At 44.5% G+C, this 21,244-nt stretch overlaps 1 protein-coding gene across 1 annotated transcript; it reads right to left on the bottom strand.

Moving 5' to 3' along the window:
• Positions 1–297: 297 nt before the first annotated feature.
• Positions 298–19,729, bottom strand: tiparp (TCDD-inducible poly(ADP-ribose) polymerase). Its single transcript, XM_082503486.1, has 7 exons — positions 19,400–19,729; positions 17,334–18,377; positions 9,654–9,843; positions 9,160–9,347; positions 4,562–4,912; positions 2,977–3,234; positions 298–1,905 (listed from the first exon to the last, which is right to left on the bottom strand). The coding sequence occupies exons 2-7, from the start codon at positions 18,350–18,352 to the stop codon at positions 1,716–1,718; spliced, it is 2,196 nt and encodes a 731-aa protein (XP_082359612.1). The 5' UTR covers positions 18,353–18,377; positions 19,400–19,729; the 3' UTR covers positions 298–1,715.
• Between the last annotated feature and the right edge of the window lie 1,515 nt (positions 19,730–21,244).

Here is a 21,244-nt window from a genome sequence, read left to right as displayed (position 1 = left end):
TGAAAATCAGTAGCAAAAGATGTGATGCAATGATGCCTTTAAATGTGAAACTTTGGGGTTTTATCCTCAATATGTAGGGCGGAGGTCAGGACAGCGATAGAGCCATCTGTAAAACACGGTGGAGGCTCTGTCATGGTTTGGGGCTACATTTCTGTCAGGGGTGTTGGAGCGCTTGTTAAAACTGATGTTTAGAATTATACAGATTTTGTTATATACAGAAATATCCAATAAAAACACCATTAGCACAAGTTACTAATGAATGATGCGATTTGAATAAAGCACAGGTTGACCAGTCAGTCATTTTCTCTTTTAGATTCTTTTATTTAACCAATGTTACATTAAACTAACATAAATAAACATTTTTATGAACAAAAGGCACACAGTTCAAATATAAACAAAGAACGCCTGTACACCTTGTCTCAAAAACAAAAAGAAATTCTACCGTCTCTGAGCGACAGAGCAATCCGAGAGAGATGAGTTTCAAGGGGGTTTGTTGACAGAACGCTACAGCGCTGCCGCCGTTGCAGCAGCATTATGTCTCAGCATGACGTACACGCCTCAGCCCCTCAAAGGAGCCTAAGCGGTGGGCACAACAGCTAAAACGGCATCCGGGAGCAGCACTAGCTTCACGTGAATCCTCTGCCATGAGGTTAACAGTATGTGGAAAGTCCCTCTGAAACTCACATCCACCTCTGGTAAGAAGAGGCCACAAAATAAATGTCTGTTAAACTTAAAAGATTCATACACGCAGCACATATACTTGAAAATGGGCCGGAGGCTGGGTAAACACTTTAACAGGAGGGTCAGGGTTTCCAACAGCTTCTCTGTGGAAGCCTCTGATTGGTCTGTTGCAGCTTCCTCAAAATAATAATGTGGCCAGGTGGTCATTCACAGTACTGAGAGGACGCCAACTGTCTACTACAGCGTTTGTCCAGTGGGAACCACGATCATGTACAAGTCAAAATTACCCAATTAAATTTATTTATTTATATAAGCGCAGGTTCAGAACAACAGTCATCCCAAAGGCGCTTTATAATGTAAGGTAAGGACCCCACAGTATTACAGAGAGAAACCCAACAGGCTCTCGTCAGCAAGCACTTGGCAACAGCGGGGTGGAAGAACTCCCTTTTAACAGGAAGGGACCTCCATCAGAAGCAGGCTCAAGGAGGGGCAGCCAGGCTAGGCTAAGTGTGGGGGTGCGGGCTAGATTGGGTTTTACCTGCATCTGCTCCAAATAAGTACATTTCGTCTTTTTCCAAAGTGACGATAATCACTTGTCCACAGCAGACAAAGTGTGCTATACGAGTCCACTCAAGTCTGTTGCAGCTGTTTTCAGTTGTCATCCACCTCTGAACAGTAGATTAAAACAGGTGTGTCCTTTGCTAGTCCAGTTTCGTCCAGATGAATCCGGTCTGTTATTCCTTGATGCAGTCCAGGCTAGGTGGATCCAGCTGACTACAGACCGGGAACACCGAGTATTTGCAAACATTTTTTAGTCTGTTTCGACTGGTTTCACCTTCAGTTGGATTAAATTTAGTGTAACAAACCGATTACAATAGAGTCTGTTAAACCAAAGTGGACATATACTTTCTTTTTAATTCGTCTTAATTGTTATTTTAAAGTGGTTGTAGATGAGTAGATCCACTCATCTACAACCTGAACAGACTCTGCACATTAAGTGTTTGCAAATACAGACACCGCGTTGCAATCTTGGCTCAGACAGCGACTGTACTGGGCACCTCCTCATAGTGAATGATGAAGTAAGGGTAGCTCTGGTCATCATTGAAGATGACAAAGATCTGGGGGTCCATCCAGTTGTCCACGCAGGAGTCATAGAGGTCGCTAGAGGCGTCACGAGGGTTGATAGGTGGAGGCCGTCGCATAGAGGGATTTCCTACAGTATACCTGTGTGAAAACAAAGAGGAAAACAGAAAAGCTCAGTTAAGGAGCTGGGACTCTGGAGATACAAGATAATAATTTACCACACAGAAATCTAAATTTCAAGATTACAAGACTGCCGTATCTTTCGCCACACTTCATATAATACAGCATGTAGCGACTGTATGAAATGAAACTGTGCACTGTAGGCGGGTTGTTTTTCCTCGCTTAAATATTCATGTCAATCCCCAAAGACCCGTCATCCATCAGTCTCTGTGCTGCTTATTCGGGGATCATAAATAAGACAAAGGCAGCGGGTAGAGACGTGGAGTCTGTGTTGCTGTTCGGGTCTGACGCTTATGCCGTGGAACAGATTGGACCCAGGTTTACAGACAGAGTGTTGTTCCTAAACCGCCACACAATCCCCTGGGTGCACCACACACTCTGCTGCAGCAAAACAAAGCCGGCAACGTACGATGGGCACAGCCAAATCAGCTGTTTTACATGTGTGGCTCTACATTTGACTTGCATTTTAAAAGGAATTTGTGTAGCATGACGATAGTATGACATGAAAGATGGTTTATGGAAAAGAACCTCCGGTTTCTCACGATCCAGATTGATGCCGATGTGTTCTGTAAATCGAAATGTAGAAGTACTCGAGCGTTTGCGAGAGACGGGGGTCAAAAAGGAAAAGTTGTTTATGCAGAGCCGTGCACTGGAGGGAACATACTTGTCAAACACTGCAAACGGTTCATTAGGGACGCTAAACCGCGCAAGCCAGCGATAAACCCAGGACACATAAGGCCTTGATTTAGCATTTACCAAACTATGTTCTTTCCGACCTCCTCTAAACCAAAGCAGATTTACATCTAGCTAAGATGTAAACGGGGAACAATTAAACAAAGCAAAGCACTGTGAGTGGTATAAGTGGGGGCCATTGCTTTAGAGGCACACAAATCACACGATTAAGCCAATATATTCCCAGCAATTTAACCCAAATGACATGTTATTTTTCCCCCTCCAGATAAATAAAACTCCACCCATAACTGGAGATGTTTTCTTATCAGTGTCCACACAAGCATGCACGCACACACCTACCTTCCAGTGAGGACTTTGGCCAGGAACATGCAGTGGACTCCTTTCGGCGAGCGTTTGGAGAAGTTGTGCGAGTAGACAGCTTTACGGGCAAAGTAGGATCCCTGTCCGAACATGGTGGCGTGTTTGCCACAGACTCGGGGGTCGAAGTTGTGCTTGCAGATGCCCTCCACCACGTCGGCCGAGGTGCCGTGGAAGAGGTGACGCTCGCTCAGCTGCCGGTCCCTCTCCGACATGCGCCGCGACATGTACTCCTTCTTCCTGTTGGAGCAGAGGAGGCGAAAGGGGATTTGTCAGCGATTCATTCATTTCAGAAAATAACACACAGACTGTATTGATGAGAAAATACGACTTAACACTAACTGTGACCACAACCTTGCGTACACTGAAACTGTGGAAAAACGCAGCCCTGAATCTGGTTCTTGCGCAACGATCGGTACAGTGACACTGTAACGCGCTGCTCATTTTGAAAGTGTTTCAGGCCAGAAAGGCTGTGACCCTGGCATGACCTCCCATGATCGCTCAGCTTGTTAGTGACGCGCGCACACACACACACACACACACACACACACACACACACACACACTTAATTTCCAAATTTAGAAAAGAGGTGATAAACGCTCTCTTTTCACATGAACATTTCACAAGTCATTTGCGTGCAAATACACACACGCACAAACAGACAAGCAAACAAGCAGTTATGGGTTTCCTGTCATAACCAGAGTGTGGGAAGAGGAACTCTACCGACATTCAGAGGGGGGGGCAACACTTTCAAATTCAGTGACACGCACGCACAGAAACACACACCTTCAGTCATTTTGAAACCGTGTGGTACCCGTGTGGGAGAGTATAACTGTCACAGCTGATAGGCCTTGCCCTGCACTAATCACAGCGGTTAGCCCTGTGTGTTGAAGACAGGAACATCATCATCACCAAACATCTCTCCATCTGCTGTTTTCACACACCACTGCTGACTCGTTCTCACGAAGTCCCACACAGCTGCTCCCATTTGGCCTATTTTCTTTCTTTCTTTCTTTCTTTCTTACCTCCCCACTCTTTACATTTTTTTACATTAAACCTTTTTTTGATTATCGTTTCAGTCTTAAACGTTTTAGACTTCAATAACAGATATCTGAATAAAAAGGATTAACACCCAGTCTGCACCGCAACAGCAAAGTCTGTGAAACTACCACCGTACTCTGGTGCAACTTCAGCAACACTATGGGTTCATTATATAAAACACAGATCGTTGCTGTTAACATCAATACTTATTTTACGTCCTCAAGTGAGGTCAAATCTCTCGACTGTCAAAACAAGTTTTGAAACTCGTGCCTTTCTCATGACATCGTAGATGTTGATTATTTCAGCAGAGCTGTGCTCGACAACACAACCACACATGCATCAAATTCGAATGCCACAGCTTTCCCACAAAGCATGAAAAAAAAGAAGCTACATGCAAAAGAAATTAATACATGCAACCCTGCCAGCACACTTACTGACAGAAAAGTTTCCTGGTGTCATGGTTAAAGTTTGTAGGAATTATACATGATTAAAAGACATCTCTATAATAATCTGCTTCTCCTCTCACCTCTTATACTTCTCCCATAGGAAGGGGTTCTGCACACGTAGGATCTTGATGATCCTGAACTTGGTCTCCGAAACCGTCTTGTGGAACAGGCTGTACACCGTCCTGTAGCTGCGGTCTTCGCGGGAAACCGGCACCTGAAGGAAGTCCTGGCTCATGGTCATTGGCAACCACGTTTCAGGAAAAAGGCTGGGTGGGTTGGTGGTAGTTGGCGAGAGGGGATATGACGCAGGAAGGTCCATGGACAAAGAGGAGGAGGATGATGATAATGAGGAGGAGGAAGAGGATGATGAGCAGGATGAGGAAGAGGACGACGAACAGCTGAGAGGAGATAGAGAGAGGCCGCTCAAAGTCCTAAAACGAAAGAAAGAAAATGAAGCGTTAGATTTCTGACAGTAGTGTAAGAAATATCATTAATGGTTACTTATTTCCTATGTTAATAGCATATTTAGGGCATATACTGCACATTATATAGACAAATATATTTATATTCAGGACAAACCAAGCTACTGACAATAGGCTGTTTGATTATCAAACTGAATGGGATAAAAGACATTTTATGAATTTGCAAGTTGCTTGATCAGACAAAACAAACATTTATACACATCAGTTTTAGTTCTGGGAAGTTGTGATGAGGTTTACATGAAAAATATTCAGTGCAGCTCGAATTTCTATACTCAGATCTGCAGGCAAAGGGACGTTTTCGGTTTGTAGCCTGAGTACTACCGACCAATCACATATAAGAAAGCAGCTGTAGCTGTGTGCTAATTCTGTCACCTTGAATAAAGTATGATTCATTTCATTTTACATGCAATATAAAGTCATTAAAAATGTTACTAGGAAGTATTATGTAAGTTACGTCTAATTAGAGGGCAGTGAGATGATCTTACTCGCATGCAATCTTATAAATAACTAGACTACGCAATTTCTGGAGAAACTGTGGTGGGATTGTTGCTATGAGTGGACTCAATCTGTAGCTTGACTTCAGTGCAGCTAAAAAGCCAGAGATAAAGGGGTTGGCTAACAGAGTTGAAGAGAGATGGCTCATAAACACAAGTGTACTGTACCTGAGATAGCAGCTACCTGGTACATAATGGGATTACTCTGAGTGATCATAATAATTTCTGCCATACTGGTTTTGTATTCAAAGTGTAGTCACCCTCACTGTTCAGGGACATTTACCTTGCTGTAGTAAAGCTGTCCCTCCGCAGTACACAATCATTTTGTGCGTGGGAAAATATTTACAGTTAAAAAATATAAAAATGATTTCTGAAAAGTGTGTTGATGAGGATTACATAATATAGACAAAAAAGTGTCACCCTGAAAAACACCCCACACTGTACTTGAACCCTCGACCTTCAACATACAAGGGACAGAGTGAGAGGTAACTTAGCCCCTAAGCCACTGAGGAATGTGTGACACAGGAGGGGCTCTCACCAACTTCAATTGTTTTGAAGTATGGTCTGTTTACAAAAAAAAAAAGACAACAAAAAATATCAATAAACTGCTCATAGTTGAGAATCCGCATTATGAAAAGGCCTCCACACGATGCTCAGAAAGACCGGACAACTGTGACTGGATCAGAAGCGCCGATTACTCTGATCAAGTGTGCTTCACAGAGGGATGATAGCTGCTGCCCTTTATTGAAACCTCATCTCTTTTCATCTGCCTTTATCCATGCCTGCTGAAGGTCAGTGAGAGCAGCTTTGGAGGAATTTACAGCAACCAAACCATCACCTAATGGCACCCCAGCACACTCCCCATCTCTCCACCTTCCTATAGCTGTGCTCCCATATGCCTACAATCAATACCCCCCCCTCCCCCCATACACACACCCAAAAATCCCCAAGAGTGAAACAAAACTGCCCGCCTGCCTGCCGCAGTGGACTAGCATTTCCACGAGTGCGCTCTCTAAAAATCATCTGCCACTGACTGTCAACAATGACATCACCGCACAGGGGAGCGGAGCAGCTCCTCAGCAGCCGTCAGCCATCACCGACCAAACAAAACAACAGGACTGCGCGAAAATGAAACCCAGACACCAAACAAGACAACAGGGAGGCGAAGTGAAGCAGAGACAGGAGCGAGAACAAGACACGAGGGGGGGGAAATAAAATGCCCATTGTGGAGCTGTCAAAAAGTGACAAAAAAAGAAAACTATTACGTCTGGCATTTGAGTCGGTAACAGTAGTTTGGCTGTCAAGTTATCGCCCTCCAAGTGTAAATGCTGTTAGTGCTATCAGCCATAAGAAAGTGAGTGTGTGTGTGTGTGCGCGCGTTGTCAGGAGACTGTGATCAGAGTGACTCTAAGTCGGTGCGACAGTTTTTCTCATCTCCTTTCTCTCTCTCTCTCTCGCTTATCTTGTCTGTCCGGTCTCGATCTCTCCCCCTCCTCCCTGAAATCGATGTCTCTATTCCCTGTGTGCTTTGAAGAGATCACAGACAGCCTGCTGCAGAAAACAAGTGTGAAATGAAAAGGGACAGATAACACGAGAATGATGGACTTGGGGGAGAGAAAAGAGTGAGGAAAAAAAGAAAAGGAGGAAGATTAGGGGCAGATAACAAGGGGGGGAGAGAGGGGAGGAGATGGCTGAAAATAACACCGGCAGAGCAGAAAGAGATGACAGAAGGAAGGCGGGGGGAGAGCGGTGGGGAGGGGAGTGAGGGGGGAGAGTGCCAATCAAGCTAATGACCTCAACCTCCAAGCCCAAGCACAGATTGTTCCTGATAGACACACACACAGACACACACACGCCAACAAACTGTTTCAGGTCACTCGAAAGGACACCGGACGGACTGACAGCCATTCCTTTGCACAAATAAAATTCCCATTTTATTGGATCGCCTGGCTAGAAGCTTTTTTTTTCTTTTTTGGTGCCCATTGTGTGACTGTGATCAGATAAAGTAATTAACTGAAGCTCACACACACACCAAATGGATGACAACGTCCCATAACAAGTCACTCAATCCAAATTCCAGCTCCCCACAGGAACATTTCACACTCCTTCACTCACCAACTCCACTCTGCTGTGCACCCAGTCTGGAAACCATTTAGACCTCATTCACTTCCTCAGCTGTGCTCTGCGTCTCCCTCCTTCTCCCTCTCTCTCTCTCTTTCCTTCTCTCCTTTTCTCCCTCCATCTCCTGCTCTCCATTTTGTCTTCCCCTGCCTGTCAGGGCCCCGGTAGGAACAGCTCGTTCTAGCGTTCGCTCTGTGTGGGAAACTGGCAGGACACCGCTACAGCAGCCTGCTCGGCAAAGGAAGTGAAAGATTCTGCAAATGGGGTGAAATGACTCCACTTGTTTCCAATCTGGTATTACTTGTTTCAAAAATAAGACCCGAGTGCTGCAAGCCAGATCACTTCACTGCTATAAGGACAGGAAGTTGACTGAGCTAAAGAAAGAATTTATTTTTTTTTTAAAAAGAAAAGAGGGGAAAGAAACGCATTAGAAAAGGTTCGCTAGATCTGGAGCGCTAATGTTTTGCTTCTTTTCACCCTTTCCTTGATTTCTGCCTCTGCCCCGTCTCTCGACTTGACTCGTCTGTTCTCGTTTGCCTCCTTTATCTCATTTTCCCGTCCATCTGCTTCGCTCTGCACAGGACATCTCCCCGTGTCCCAGTGACTCTGTTTGACGTGCCAAAAATCTGTGCCGTGGTAAAGATGGGGTTTGAGTTTAGCTCAGGCTGCCAGTGTGCAGCAGAAAAGATAAAATGTGAATACAGTGTTCAGTATTCAACGCTGACTGTGACATTAACATCATGTACCGACCTCTGTGTGCCTGCAGCGTCTCCAAACTACAAATTCAGGATGCTCAGAGAACACAGAGAGCCACAAGAAGATGGCGTGTCAGATACTCAAGAATCAACTTTGTGTGCGAGTGACTTTGCACATGTTGCCAGGGACTTTTTTTGTGTTGAACGCAGAACTTTGTTCTAGAAGTCAGTGTTGCTTCATGTGCAAAAATACTAAATGTTCTCTGATCTAAGTGCTAAACGATTTAGACAGCTCTGCTGGAAAGTACAAAGGCAAGCCAGCAGGGAAAAACAGAAAAGCAAGGCTATTAATCTAGTTAATGACTGCTACCTTTCAAACGAGAACTGCTACTATTAATTAGTACCAATACTAAGCTCTGGAAAAAGTCGTTTTCTGGCATTACTTACTATAAGGCTGGGTGTATCTTGGCAATAGTCATTATGTGATTAACAGCTTTGGCCTCAGATGCAGTCCTTTATTTAAAGTCTGCATCACAACAACCGTCACATTAGGTAGTTCAGAACAGCCACCATACTGGGTGTATCACTCCGCCCAATCTAAACTAAGCCTAATGCCCGCGCAGAGTACAATACAGTTCCTATGAATACAGTAACACGTTCACAAAAACGAGTCTCTGCTTACATTACTGCAAGCGATGCTCTGAGAGCAAATCCACTAAGTCACTGTGGAGACATCTCAGCTGTGTTGTTGTTTATCTACTCGAGCCATGTCTTCACCATGGCCAAAACCTCAACCTCTGGATCCAGCTTTAGCTCTATTAGTGCTCACCTCCTAACCACAAAAGCAAAGCTGTAGTTAGATCTAATATCAGCCATGTTTACTTACTGTAGGTGTGGTGTGAGAATCACGGAGGACATGAACATGGGCCGCTTCTTGATCTGACGTCGGAACCCGAAGACTGCGTTCTGCTGGAAGCCCTCCCTGATGTTGAGGATATACTGGTTCTGGAGCGTAATGAACCTCACCTCCTTAAGACCTCTCGAACTCGCCTCCTCTATGAGCTTAACCACAGGCTGTGGAGCAGAAGGAAAGGGAGGGAAAACACATTTGTTTACCATTTTCTGCAGGTAACTTCTGCATTTTTCCATTTTACCTGTAAATCAAATGTGGCCATTGCAAAGACGATAAATAAAAGGTCACACATGGATAAAAAGCTGTGTTACAAAAGCAAGTAGTTTGTGTACATGAGAGCTGTTTTTCTAAATCCACCCCATCACTGGACAATTGATTAATGTGGGCGAAGCTAATGTGTCTGGCATCTTGTTCGCAGAGCCTGAATGCACCCGAACACACACAAATAAATGCACCGAATGGCTCACCTCGGAGTATTCCCTCCAGCCAAAATTGTCTCTGCAGTAGTACTTCCACACTGTGTGACAGCTGGGGGTGGGGTTTGGGTTCATCGCAGGCAGGGGTAGAGGGCTGGGGGGGGTGCTCAGTCGTCGGACGCAGTCAAACTCGAGGTCGCACACTCGCATCGTCCCAAAGTCTAGGGCAAACACTCGACCCCTGCAACACAAGGTTTGAAGTCATTAGAATAACTACGTAGCTAAGCGCTGCAGTCAGCAATGCACATTAACCCGGACGGCTAGCACGCAGGGCTGTGGAGTGATGACCTTGTTGTTAAATAGTCACAGTTTATATTTCCATTAGAAGCTGTGCTACAAAGCACGAAGCTGTTGATGGAACGTTAACTTAATCCGTGAGCCCTGGAGCAGGATGATCAAACCTCTACTTAGTCACTTATACTGAGCTGCATAGGGTGTAAATTTAAAGTAAATGACTTACAAATGAAAAACAGAAAGCCATACATGACAACTGTGCTTCAAAGTGCCCTTGAGCAAGTTACTAGGATTAACTTTACTTTGACTTCCCCATGGAACCAGCTCATGGGAACAGCTCTCTCATTATGTACAACGATGGCTGACATTGCTCTCAAATCTTTACAGTAAGTAACCAAATAGCTGCCTAGCAAATTTTATATTATATAAAAAGATAGGTTAGCCCTTCCAAATCAAAACATCAGTAAACATCAACAAAGAAAATACCAGAACATTAAAAAAAAAAAAGTTAACCAAACAAATTTAAAAATGTGAGTTTTTAGTTGTTTTGTTCTGTGTGTGTCTGTTTTTTAAAGAGATCACCGAGTCCACAGATCTAAGGCTCTCAGACTCTGTAGCTCTCTCAGAGGGAGAGAGCTACAGAGTCTGAGAGCCAATGTTGAAAAAGCTGTGTCCTTTTCAGCCTCATATGATAAGCAGCCAGCAGGCCCTGATCACATGACCTCAGGGACCTGCTGGGGACATAAGAATGTAAAAGTTCACTGATGTAAGCTGGTGCTTGTCCATCTACAGCTCTAAAAGTCAGAACCACAGTCTTAAAATGAATTCTGCATTCAGTGGGGAGTTAGTGCAGCTGCAGACGATTCGGGGAGTTTTTGCTTTGACAAGTGAACAATGAATTACAATAATCTAGACATGATGATAATAATGATAATACTCCAGCCCCTGCTCTAAAGCCTTGCTATTTCGAGTAGCAAACAATCAGGTTAACCTACAGAATAATGATCTAGTAGCTGTAGGTGGTCAGCGAATGCACTTCAGCATAGTACAGTAGAGTTACCATCTGCCAAAAAAATAAATAGGGGAAACACATAATCTTTTCACGCCCATACAACCTCGCCTTAACCCCTCTCTGTCCCAACACACGCGGGTCAAAAACACTGTTGCGTGCATGTCTGAGTGTGTGCATGTGCATCAGTCGCGCTGCATTAGTCCTCCCTCGAGCCTCCGGCAAATCCTTTCTGGGTCAGACATACCACTTACATAAATGTGGCCAAACACACTGGCGTGCTATGGCAAGGACACACATATACACGATCTATACAAATATTTAACACACTAAACATGCACATGACACTACAGCCATAGAAGCGGGCACATTGCATGATGATGTTAATGGTCTCATTGATATTAGTGAGAAGCTAAGTGAATGTAACGTGAAAATGTTAGACTGTGTGTGTGTTACTTTAAAAAAAGTACACTACACAGTTTAGAGGTTTCCCACTGAAAAACAGAGAAGTGGAGCAGCAGCAGTAGCAGTAGCGCTGAAACCTCCTTATAAGTTCAACAGCCTGAAGCGGTGAAACCTCGTATTATAATGGCCGAAGAGAAAACAAGTCTTCAGTTTCATCCACTAAGTGCAGGTACTGGCTGCTGGGGTTACTGGCAAACACACCAGTGTCTCACAGGAAGGTGATAATGAGAGGTCCCGTCTCGTTTTTTGAAAACTCGCATAAACACTGACTCAAATGGTAGTTACATACCCTAAATTTACATCTGTATTTCTGCAAAGTCATACCGCGAACACATCTCTGGAATAGGAAGTGAAATGAGAGTTCATTTAGAGAGCACGTGCAGAAACAAAACAGTAACTGAAGAGTGAGTCACTGATAATCAGATCACCTGATTACCAGAAACACACAGAGAGAAGGTGCAGATAATCCCTGCGACTTTCTGAATTCTTCTCAACTAACGCAGACGCATTTCAGTTTAAAATGGGAAAAAAACAAAACAAAAAAAATGAATAGCTGTATTAATGTGAAAATGAAAGGCAGAAATGGAAGAGAAAAACAGAACAACAATGAAAAAAGGTGCAAGGGAGTGATGATACAAAAATAAATAAATCTGATTTTCACTGATGCTGATCTTTAGTTTCACCCTGTCCTGCACCTGTGCGCTCTCCTGTGACATGTTTTCATGGTATCGGAACAGAATGTTTTTCGCCTGTGACGGTATGTAATGATGACACGTGTGTGTGTGTGTGTGTGTGGCTGACTAACAAACCATGCACAAGTGTTATGAGAAAATGAACTTGAGCTTTCCATCCTACCTCACTCATTACCACAGTGTCGTTACTGATATGTTTTCATTTAAAAGCATGCTTGTTATATTTACGCCTCAGGTCTGCTCTACTCTGGTCTAGTAGGACCTCTAAAAAGACTGTTTGAAAAGCCTCTGACCCAGTTCTGCCTCCATCTCACTCTACCCCTTCCAACCATGTGTCCTACTTCACTACATCCATGAACCTCCTGTGAGGTCTTATTTTCCTCCTCCGACCAGTATTTCCACCATCTCCACAAACCACCTCAGCCTTGCTTTTTCAACCTTATCATTTCAACATAAAACACTGATTGGAAATTTTAAAAAAGGATGTAGCCTCTGTATCTACCTCTCACACATCCTACTCTCTCCCTCCCCGCTGCACATTCAGACAAATACTGGAGTCTCCGGAGTTGATTATTTCCAATTCCTTTCATATAGCCCCTTCCTCCCCATCTAGTTTGCCCCATTTTAAAAATAAAATTCCAGCAGTTAAATTAAGTGAACTGAGATTTGGTAAGATGGCCAATCAAGAGTTGGATAGTGACCCAAAGCACGCCCACTCTAGCAGAGTCAAAGACCATGCTGGAAATGCGGGGCTTCTCCCACTTTTCTCCCAAGATGCACCCAAAAGGAAAGGAACTTGTACCGAGCAGCTCCCAACACTACAAGCAGGCAAGGCGATGGAAAAAGGACAGCGGCTCCTAAGGAATATGCCTATAGCACACACACCTTCAAACTTTCTCATGACTACACACCAAAGGACCCACATTCCAACATCAGTCATGCTATTGTGAACATCACACACTGGAGGAACACTCGTCTATGTACGTACACACACACATTCTTTGGACAGATTCATGTACGTACACGCAAAACTTCATCCAGTCACGCCCAGATAACTCAGTCAGGCAAGCAAATCTGCTGACGAACACTTCTTTTACACACACACACACACACACACACACACACACACACACACACACACACACACACACACACACACAGAACCTTGATGTCACGTACTAGTGTTATTTCCTTGTATTCACAATCCAGTTATCTATTTAAATAGGCTTCATTTGTTCCTGTTTTTTAGCTTTACAGGCAGTGAACACACAACAAAGTCACACACACGCACACACAGAACAGGAAGAAGTGCACACTCGCGTCACCTGCACGTCCTGGATTTTTCCAGTATGAGTGTATCTGTCCACATAATTGAGCTCATAGCTCAGGGTGTCCTCTCTCAGTCCTTTAAGCCTCTCTTTTGAAAATATTAAAGGTGCCCAGCCTATAAAGAATGTGAGGCTTTAAAAAAAGATGAAAAAGGGGGAAGATAAGCAAATGAGTTTGGAATTTAAATCAACACTTAATTAACACTTGAGGGAGGAGAGAAGACCAGAGAAAGAAAAACTGTTTGAAATCACGGGGAAAAGGATTCTGCTTGAGAGCACTGGGACATCTCTCCCACCTCTTTGGGGCCCTTCAGGGAAAAGTAAGGAATAAAGAAAAGGAGCGAGACAGAGGAATAAAAGGGAAGAAAATGGGCACGTCAAGGAAATGTAGAAGACAAAAAAATTAAATCTGGTGTGGAATTATTATGAACAAAAAATAATTAAATTAAATAAAAGGAGGTGGAGCTGGAATTTAAAAAAAAAAAAAAATGGAGGCAGACTCTTGAGTAATGAGAGGCAGAGTGACACAGACCTCGCCCCTCTGATTCATGGCGTGATCTGTCTGACACATTATATCCACACAAACACACATCCAGTCTGACTATCTTGATACTGCCTCTACTCTCACAAACAAACACAGCTCACTTAGACACAATCATCCTTGATTTTCTGAGATTCATGAAACACATCTAGGTAACACAGAATCCCCTGTGATAGAAACACAAAGACACACTCACACACACCTTGGTGTCAGGTTGCTCTGTCCTTGGCGCTCAGTGACTCTTTATGCCAGTTAATGACAAGCAAAGCTTTTATCACATGGTTAATCAAAAAAAGGCCTGTCTTCATGACTGACGCGCGCACACACACACACACAGCAAGATGTCAAGTGCTAAAGTTCCTCCTTAAACAGATATTACAGGAAAAAGTTTGTATTTTGTTGTAAGTAACAGTTGTCACACAATCAGCTTGTAAAGTGAACACTATTCCTCACTCTCTCTCACACACACACACACACACACACACACACACACACACACACGGCAGCACAAATGAACAACTGTACGGTGCAGGATTATTACAGTATAAGTTTTAGAAGCGATGACTGTGACATTCCTCCTCACTGCTGAGTTCATGACTAAGACGGATTAACCGGACTTCCATTCCTGCTTATCATATGGATGGGATTAACCTGTGTTATGGATCACACACACACACACACACACACACACACACACACACACACGGGAACAGCTCAGCACAGAACACACACTCACACGCCCTGTAGTAGGCCATGCAAAACATAATCAGATGGAGATATACAAAAGCAGTCGTGCATTTTCTTTCCTGCCACACACACACGCGCGCGCGCGGCCAAAGGCCGAATGGGCCTGTGTCTCCATACCGACGGCAGAGCTTGTTAAGTCATCTGCTCCTCTTTATACTGCTAACGATGTTATCATTTGGCTGCCGTAACCACGGTGACGCCTTCCACCCTGTGTGTGCGTGTGGCTGCTTGCGTGCATGAAAAGACAAGCTGGGTTGCATCTCTAAAGAAAGACGATCAAAAGAGCTCTCACACACACCCAATGCTACACAAAGCTTTGAGCAGTTGGCTGAATGAGCTGATTTGTGTCGACGCTGCACGGCTAACCGACTTTCCCCCAGTTTGTGTGTCATCACTCGGCAGGCTGCTCCGCTTTCAGAGCCCCCGACCGATATTAAAGTTTGCCCATAGTGCACATAATCGAATCTGCCAGAGACGAGCTTATTTACGGTCCTTACCTGTGGTGTAAATAAAATCTATAATGGCCCAATTAGAAAAATAAAAAGATCAAAACAAAAAAAAAAACCCAAAAAACCAAAAACCCAGAAACTGGCCACTGTTTACTTCTTGCCGATAAAAAGCTAAACACGCAAGAAAATGACTTATCTGGGATCATGTGAAAATGTTTTACGTTGTGTTTTCATTCAACCATCCACAAACAGTCAAACCTGTTTTAAGGGTCAGGGTTGGAGAATTCCTTTTTAGCCAAACTAAAAATTTATCCTCTGCTACTTGGGTATATTCACTTAAAAAATGGCAAAGATATATTAATAAATTAGCTTTTAACAAAACTCCAGTCATCAGAAGATACACCAGCATCAGACTAAAAAAGAAAACTGACTGAAATGCCTCAAAGTTTTTTTTTTTTATGTAAAGAAAAACAAAAACAGTCATTACAGGATTATTCATATGATACAGAATTTCCACATATACACATTGAAAATGTGCTGGTAAAAAGTTTCTGTCGTTTCTGGTTTCCACTGCAGTTTCAGTCAAGTGAGCCAGATGGTCCTGTCTTACTGTATGAGACACACTCAAAAGGCCTCTGAAGAATCTGGGTTGACACCACCAGGTGCATATCCTGTTTGTGGAGCAATATGCTCTTTGCATAGTTTCAGCTGAAAACATGAGTCAACAAGTCAAACACACACACACAAAAGTTGGTGCACACCTCAAACACATAGGTGCTTAAAGGGCTTTAAATGTGAGTGGGGGTGTGGATAGGGTTAATGCCTTAAGATTACACTATACTGACATAAAGTGCACTTGTAATTAGATCCACATAATGACATGAAAATGAGGGGAGGCCTCTAACTCGCAAACACTGCAGAAGAGATTGAAAGCTTAGGGTCAAACATGTGTACAAGTACCCTTTGTGTGTGTGACAGTGTGAATGTACTTGCATACAGTACAGTTTCACAGGAAGCAGTAGATGCTCCTTTGTGTCACCCCAATGGGGGCGAGGGAGAAAAAGACGTTTATCTCCGTCTGCTAAAAGGCGAGCGTGAGAGCACTGCGAGTCACTTTGCTTCCCTGTGCAGTTTATTCGTGCGAGTGTTTGCGTGCCAAGCAGTGCGTGTGTGAGTGTGGGTGCGAGTGTACACAGTGACACGCACGCTTATGACCGAGGGAAGAAGAGAGCTGCCAAGTGCGTTTGTGTCACTGACCGCACAAGGCCGCTGGGGGTCACGCAAGTTCACGGCTTTCTGCAACGAGTGCTATAAAAAAAAAAAAGAAAGAAAGAAAAGAAAAAGCCTCGCTTTTGACGGCTTTCTGGCCAATCACAGATCTGGGTTTGGAAGAAGGGAAGTGCAGGAAATAGATAACCGATATCAGGGCCATGCCTACACAAGGGCGTGATAGCTGTTCAAATAAAGAGATACAGTAAATGCAGGTGACACATTAACTAGAAGGACACACGGACCATGTGCATTATAAAGCTGTGAAAGCAACAGTCAGCATTGGGAGGAGCAGTCACTTGTCTGCAGTCCATCATCCACGCATGTACAGAACAGCTGTGCAGTGTTTTCAGTTTGTCACCGGTGGCAAAACCAAAGAGGAAACTCAGGTCTACAGTTTCCAACACTCTGAACCAGAAGTGGCTTAGACTATCACTTGCATGCAGCCTATCAGATTACTGCACCATTGTTGCTATGTCACAAATACCCATCGATCTAACAAACAGTCCTTTCAGCAGCATGTTCAACACCAAATGGACTGGGGTGGTGGCAGTATTCTCCAATTTCAGCCCCGCTTATACAGAATGAGGATTTGGGTTAAAACTTGAAACGGTTTAATTGTCCACTTATATTGGAAATATTATAATTTATATGAAAACAATTGTCAGGAATAAAGAGAAATGCTGAAGGGTGATACTCTTGGGGCATGAATTGTGGTTTCACTTCCTACTTTCAATTGACTGAATGCAAAGTGAATTGTCCCATCACCCACAGACACAGATGGCAAAGATCCAACCAAAAAAAACCAAAAACAAAACAGAAATACTTTGATGCTGCTTCCCTCTGTAGCAGGGGTCCTGTATCTAACCAGGGAGTTTGTAGCACACATGCTACTGATTAACACAGAGTACAGGTTGCACTACAGCGGGATACTTACTGATACTTTAGCCTGACTTGCTCATTGTCAGGGTTGCAGTACAGTCTCTCCAGCTGTTCCTGGGAGTCATCTGCTATGCTCTGCCAGGTCTGGCTGCTGCTCTTGCGGATCTGCCAGTGGTAGGGCAGGACGGTGTGGTGGTGGGCACAGTCATTGCCATAAACGCACAGTCCCTGGAGGAAATCCACACAAATGTCCACTGAGTCTGACTGGTGTGTGTGATATTGGAGCTGAGTGAGCAGCTCAAAAACCAGATCCAGTGAGGCCTCTTCACTTTTGTCCTGAAATAGCACTCCTTTGTCAGGCTGCAGGAGGAGGGGGTCCGAGATTCCAGTGCAGTCTTTGACTGGAGGATTTGTTGCCCCAGAGGTTAGGAGGTCGTTGCTTTTGATTGCCCCCTCCTGGTGTGGAGGAACCTGGGGTGCAACTATGGGAGGTATATCCCTGCTGGGAGCTGTTATTGTCACCGCGCTACCAGACTCCCTGAGGCCCGGTTTCAGCTGGAAGCAGTTGGGGGAAGAATCGCTGATCTTAGGTTGCTCCCCTCGCCGAACAGTCTCATCCAGCTCCGTAGTAGTATCGGCTATTTCCACATCAACGTCCTGGGTGATCAACCCAGGCACACCGGCCCCAGCGGTGGCATTGTCAGCAGTGCCCCGGTCTTTGAGGCACACCTGGCCCAGGCAGTTCTGTTTCACTACAGCCGCTGCGCACAAATTCCCCGGAGTCCGGCCCGGCTGGTTCCGGGGAACAAACACCCCATCCCCGGAGACCAGCGTATCTGTGCTCAGCAAAGTAGTCAGTATAGGATCCTCCAGGGCTCGGTGGAGGCATTTGGCATCCAATTTCCTTTGTTTCTTCTTGAAATAAGGTTTCACCAGAGATATTTTGTCCGAGAGCCCCACAATCTGTTGCTCCGTGAAATCTTCCCCTTCGTCCATATTCAAACTCACATCCAGGGTGATCCCGGTCGGCACACCATCTGTGGATTTCTGGAGAATGTGCAAAGTTTTGTCCATGAGCTTCTGTGAAAGCCCGTCAGTCCTGGGAGAAGGAGAAAGAGAAGAGAAAGAGGTAGTCATCAAAGACAACACCTATAATCCTTTAAGCCTAGTTTCCAAGGTGAAGTCATCCTAGCGCATAAAGAAATGATTAATAGTCTGTGTCGCTCGGACGAGGTATTAGCCCATATCATAAACTCATCTTTTCTTTCCTGGAAAGGAAAACCCTCACCCTCTATATACCGAAACGAAACCAGTTCACCCCCCTCCCTCCGCAGACCAAAACTGCTCTGGTCCCAGAATGACCCAGCACATGTTACACCACCATCATCATCATCATCATCTGCGGTCATTATAAACCCGTCCTTATAGGAATATTACAGGAACAGCCTGTTATACAGAGTCTCGTTAGTGAAGCAGCTTAGTGCAGTCAACAGGCCAACTGAAGCGGAAAAATATTACCTAATCCTACAGCAGGGAACTTGGGCTCCAGCCTCAGATTAATCATAAAAAAAAAACGAGAACATATAATTGCAGTGTCTTATGCTTTTTCCTCCTCCTCCTTCTTGTGCCTTTCTTTGGTGTGCTGCTAACGTCATTCCTGCAATTACAGCTGCGTATCCGAACGGGAGCGATAAAATCATCAATTGTAACAAAACCTCCCTCTCCCGGGACGGTGTATTTTGATCACGGGAGTCCGATACGCGGCCCCTGCCGTCTACGTGCCGCTCACACGTCGCTGCTCGAGCAACTTTGCACGTACGCTTTACAGCTGACAAATACACACACAGTCCCATATATACACACAGAGACACACACGGCACCGCAAATGCCGAGCAGCGACAAAAGACAAGCGGGACACCCCGGAGACTTGTTTCAGCGCTCCGCTACACAAACGGCAGCTCTCGTCGTTCTTTAAGCAGAAACACTTGATCAGCAGACCAGGGGCTCTGCGGGCTGTCCGTGTGAGAGAAACACACAGAGAAGCACTGCAGCATGCCCAGCTTCCCCACAGGACAGCCCGCAGAGCCCCGGGTCTCTCACACCGAGGCGACAAAACCCTACCTGCGCGATAATGTCCGCCCCACTCCCCCCCGGTCTCGACGCTCTTTGGTGGGTAAAATCCAGTGCACTCATCGGAGAAGCTCCGGGGATAATAGTATCCGTGTCCGGGGCTAGACTGTTGTCCGGTTCGGTTGCTCTCGTCCTTCTGTTGTCCCCGACGCGTTCATACTACGTCTCTATTTCATGGTGTCTCCCTTTCTTTGTATCCTTCTGCCGGATAGGAAAAGACGACTGAGAACAGAAGAGAGGAACGCACAGCTGTGGCGAGAGACGCTCTAACTGACTGCCCTCTCTCCCATCTTTGCACAACCTGGCCCCGCCCCCGTAACCTGTCAGAGGCGGGGTCTCCTCAAAGGAAGGCTGGGCTTCGGCTCGAAGGGAGGCGGGGCCGGAAACGCAGCATGAGAGTGTGGGGAAACCTCAGCGACCCCGGAAGTAGGTTTCTAAAAACAAACAAGCATTAACATACTGTTAAAGTTAATTGCAGCTCTTTGATGGAAAAATAATTAAATAATTTAGATGTATCCATTCCAAGTAAAACTAGTAGATTAATGGTTTAGGTAAAAAAAAACTATATACTATATGAAAAGTGCTTTGGTAGGTTGCTGTAGTGTGTTTTGGAGCTATATTCTAAACCCACAAACCAAAACATTTCTATTTCTCCTTATTTTGCGGTTGTTTTAATTACCACAGCTGTGAAATAGTATTCTCCCTCTTGCTGATTTCACTGATTTCATTCTTTCTTACAGTGTGTGTCTTTCTGTCTGTCTTGTCTGTCTCTTTTCTTCACATTTATCACCCTTGCATGTTTTAGATCAACAAACAAATTTATTAAGAGAAAAAAAGGTATCCAAACTAACCTGGCCCCATAAACCTAATAACTGGTTGTGTCAGCAATAACTTTCACAGCAAGAACTGTGATAACTGGCAATGAGTCTTTCACATCTTTTTGGCCCACTCATCTTTGTAGAATTGATCAGACTCATTGGAGGGTTTTTGAGCATGAACAGCCCGTTTGAGTAAGTGCGAAAGCATCGTAATGGGCCACTCACCCCCCTCCCCCTTCCCCTTTTTAAAAAAAATATTCAGAGATGGACTGCTGTGTTGCTGTTTTGAATCATTGTCCTGCTAAATAACCCAAGTGTACTTGAGTTTCAAGGTGTGAACCGATGAGCAGAGATTCTCTTTCAGGATTTTCTGGAGAGCAGAATTCATAGTTCCTTCAACTATGGCAGCCCCAGACCATCACACTACCAGAACCATGTTTGACTGATGATATGATACAGTTTTACAACAGATGAAATGGGACTCAACCTTCCAGAAACTTCAGTTTGTGTCTCATCCGTCCACAGAGTAGGTCCAAAAGTCTTGGGAACCATCAATATGTTTGTTGGCAAACATCATGATGGTTCCCCTTGTGTTCTTTTTGGTCAGCGGTGAATTTTTCCTCGGACCTCTCCCATGGATACCATTTTTGTCCAGTCTCTTTCTTATTATTAAATCTTGAACTCTGACCTTAACTGAGGTAAGTGAAGTCTTAAGGTCTTTAGATGATGGAAATCTTGTGGTTTAAGAAGAGATCAACATAAATTGAAGAAGAAGAAGCCACACGATGGCTTTATAAAGGACACAGTCAGTAAAGATTACATGCTTTAACAACACTGGCTGAGAGAACACAGCCTACTCATTTCATAACTGACATGCACTAGAATAGTAATCAATTTTACATAACAGAAACTGAGACAAGTGAGGCCTGCGGGTCTTTAGATGTTGTTCTGAGTTCTTTTGTGACCTTCTGGAAGAGTTGTTGATGCGCTCTTGGAGTGATTTTGGTCAGCCAGACAC

The sequence above is a fragment of the Aulonocara stuartgranti genome (assembly GCF_965226115.1).
Source record: "Aulonocara stuartgranti genome assembly, chromosome: 14".
NCBI lineage: Eukaryota > Metazoa > Chordata > Actinopteri > Cichliformes > Cichlidae > Aulonocara > Aulonocara stuartgranti.
The sequence above is the reverse complement of the archived record's forward strand: the minus strand, read 5'-3'. Positions and strand labels throughout refer to the sequence as shown.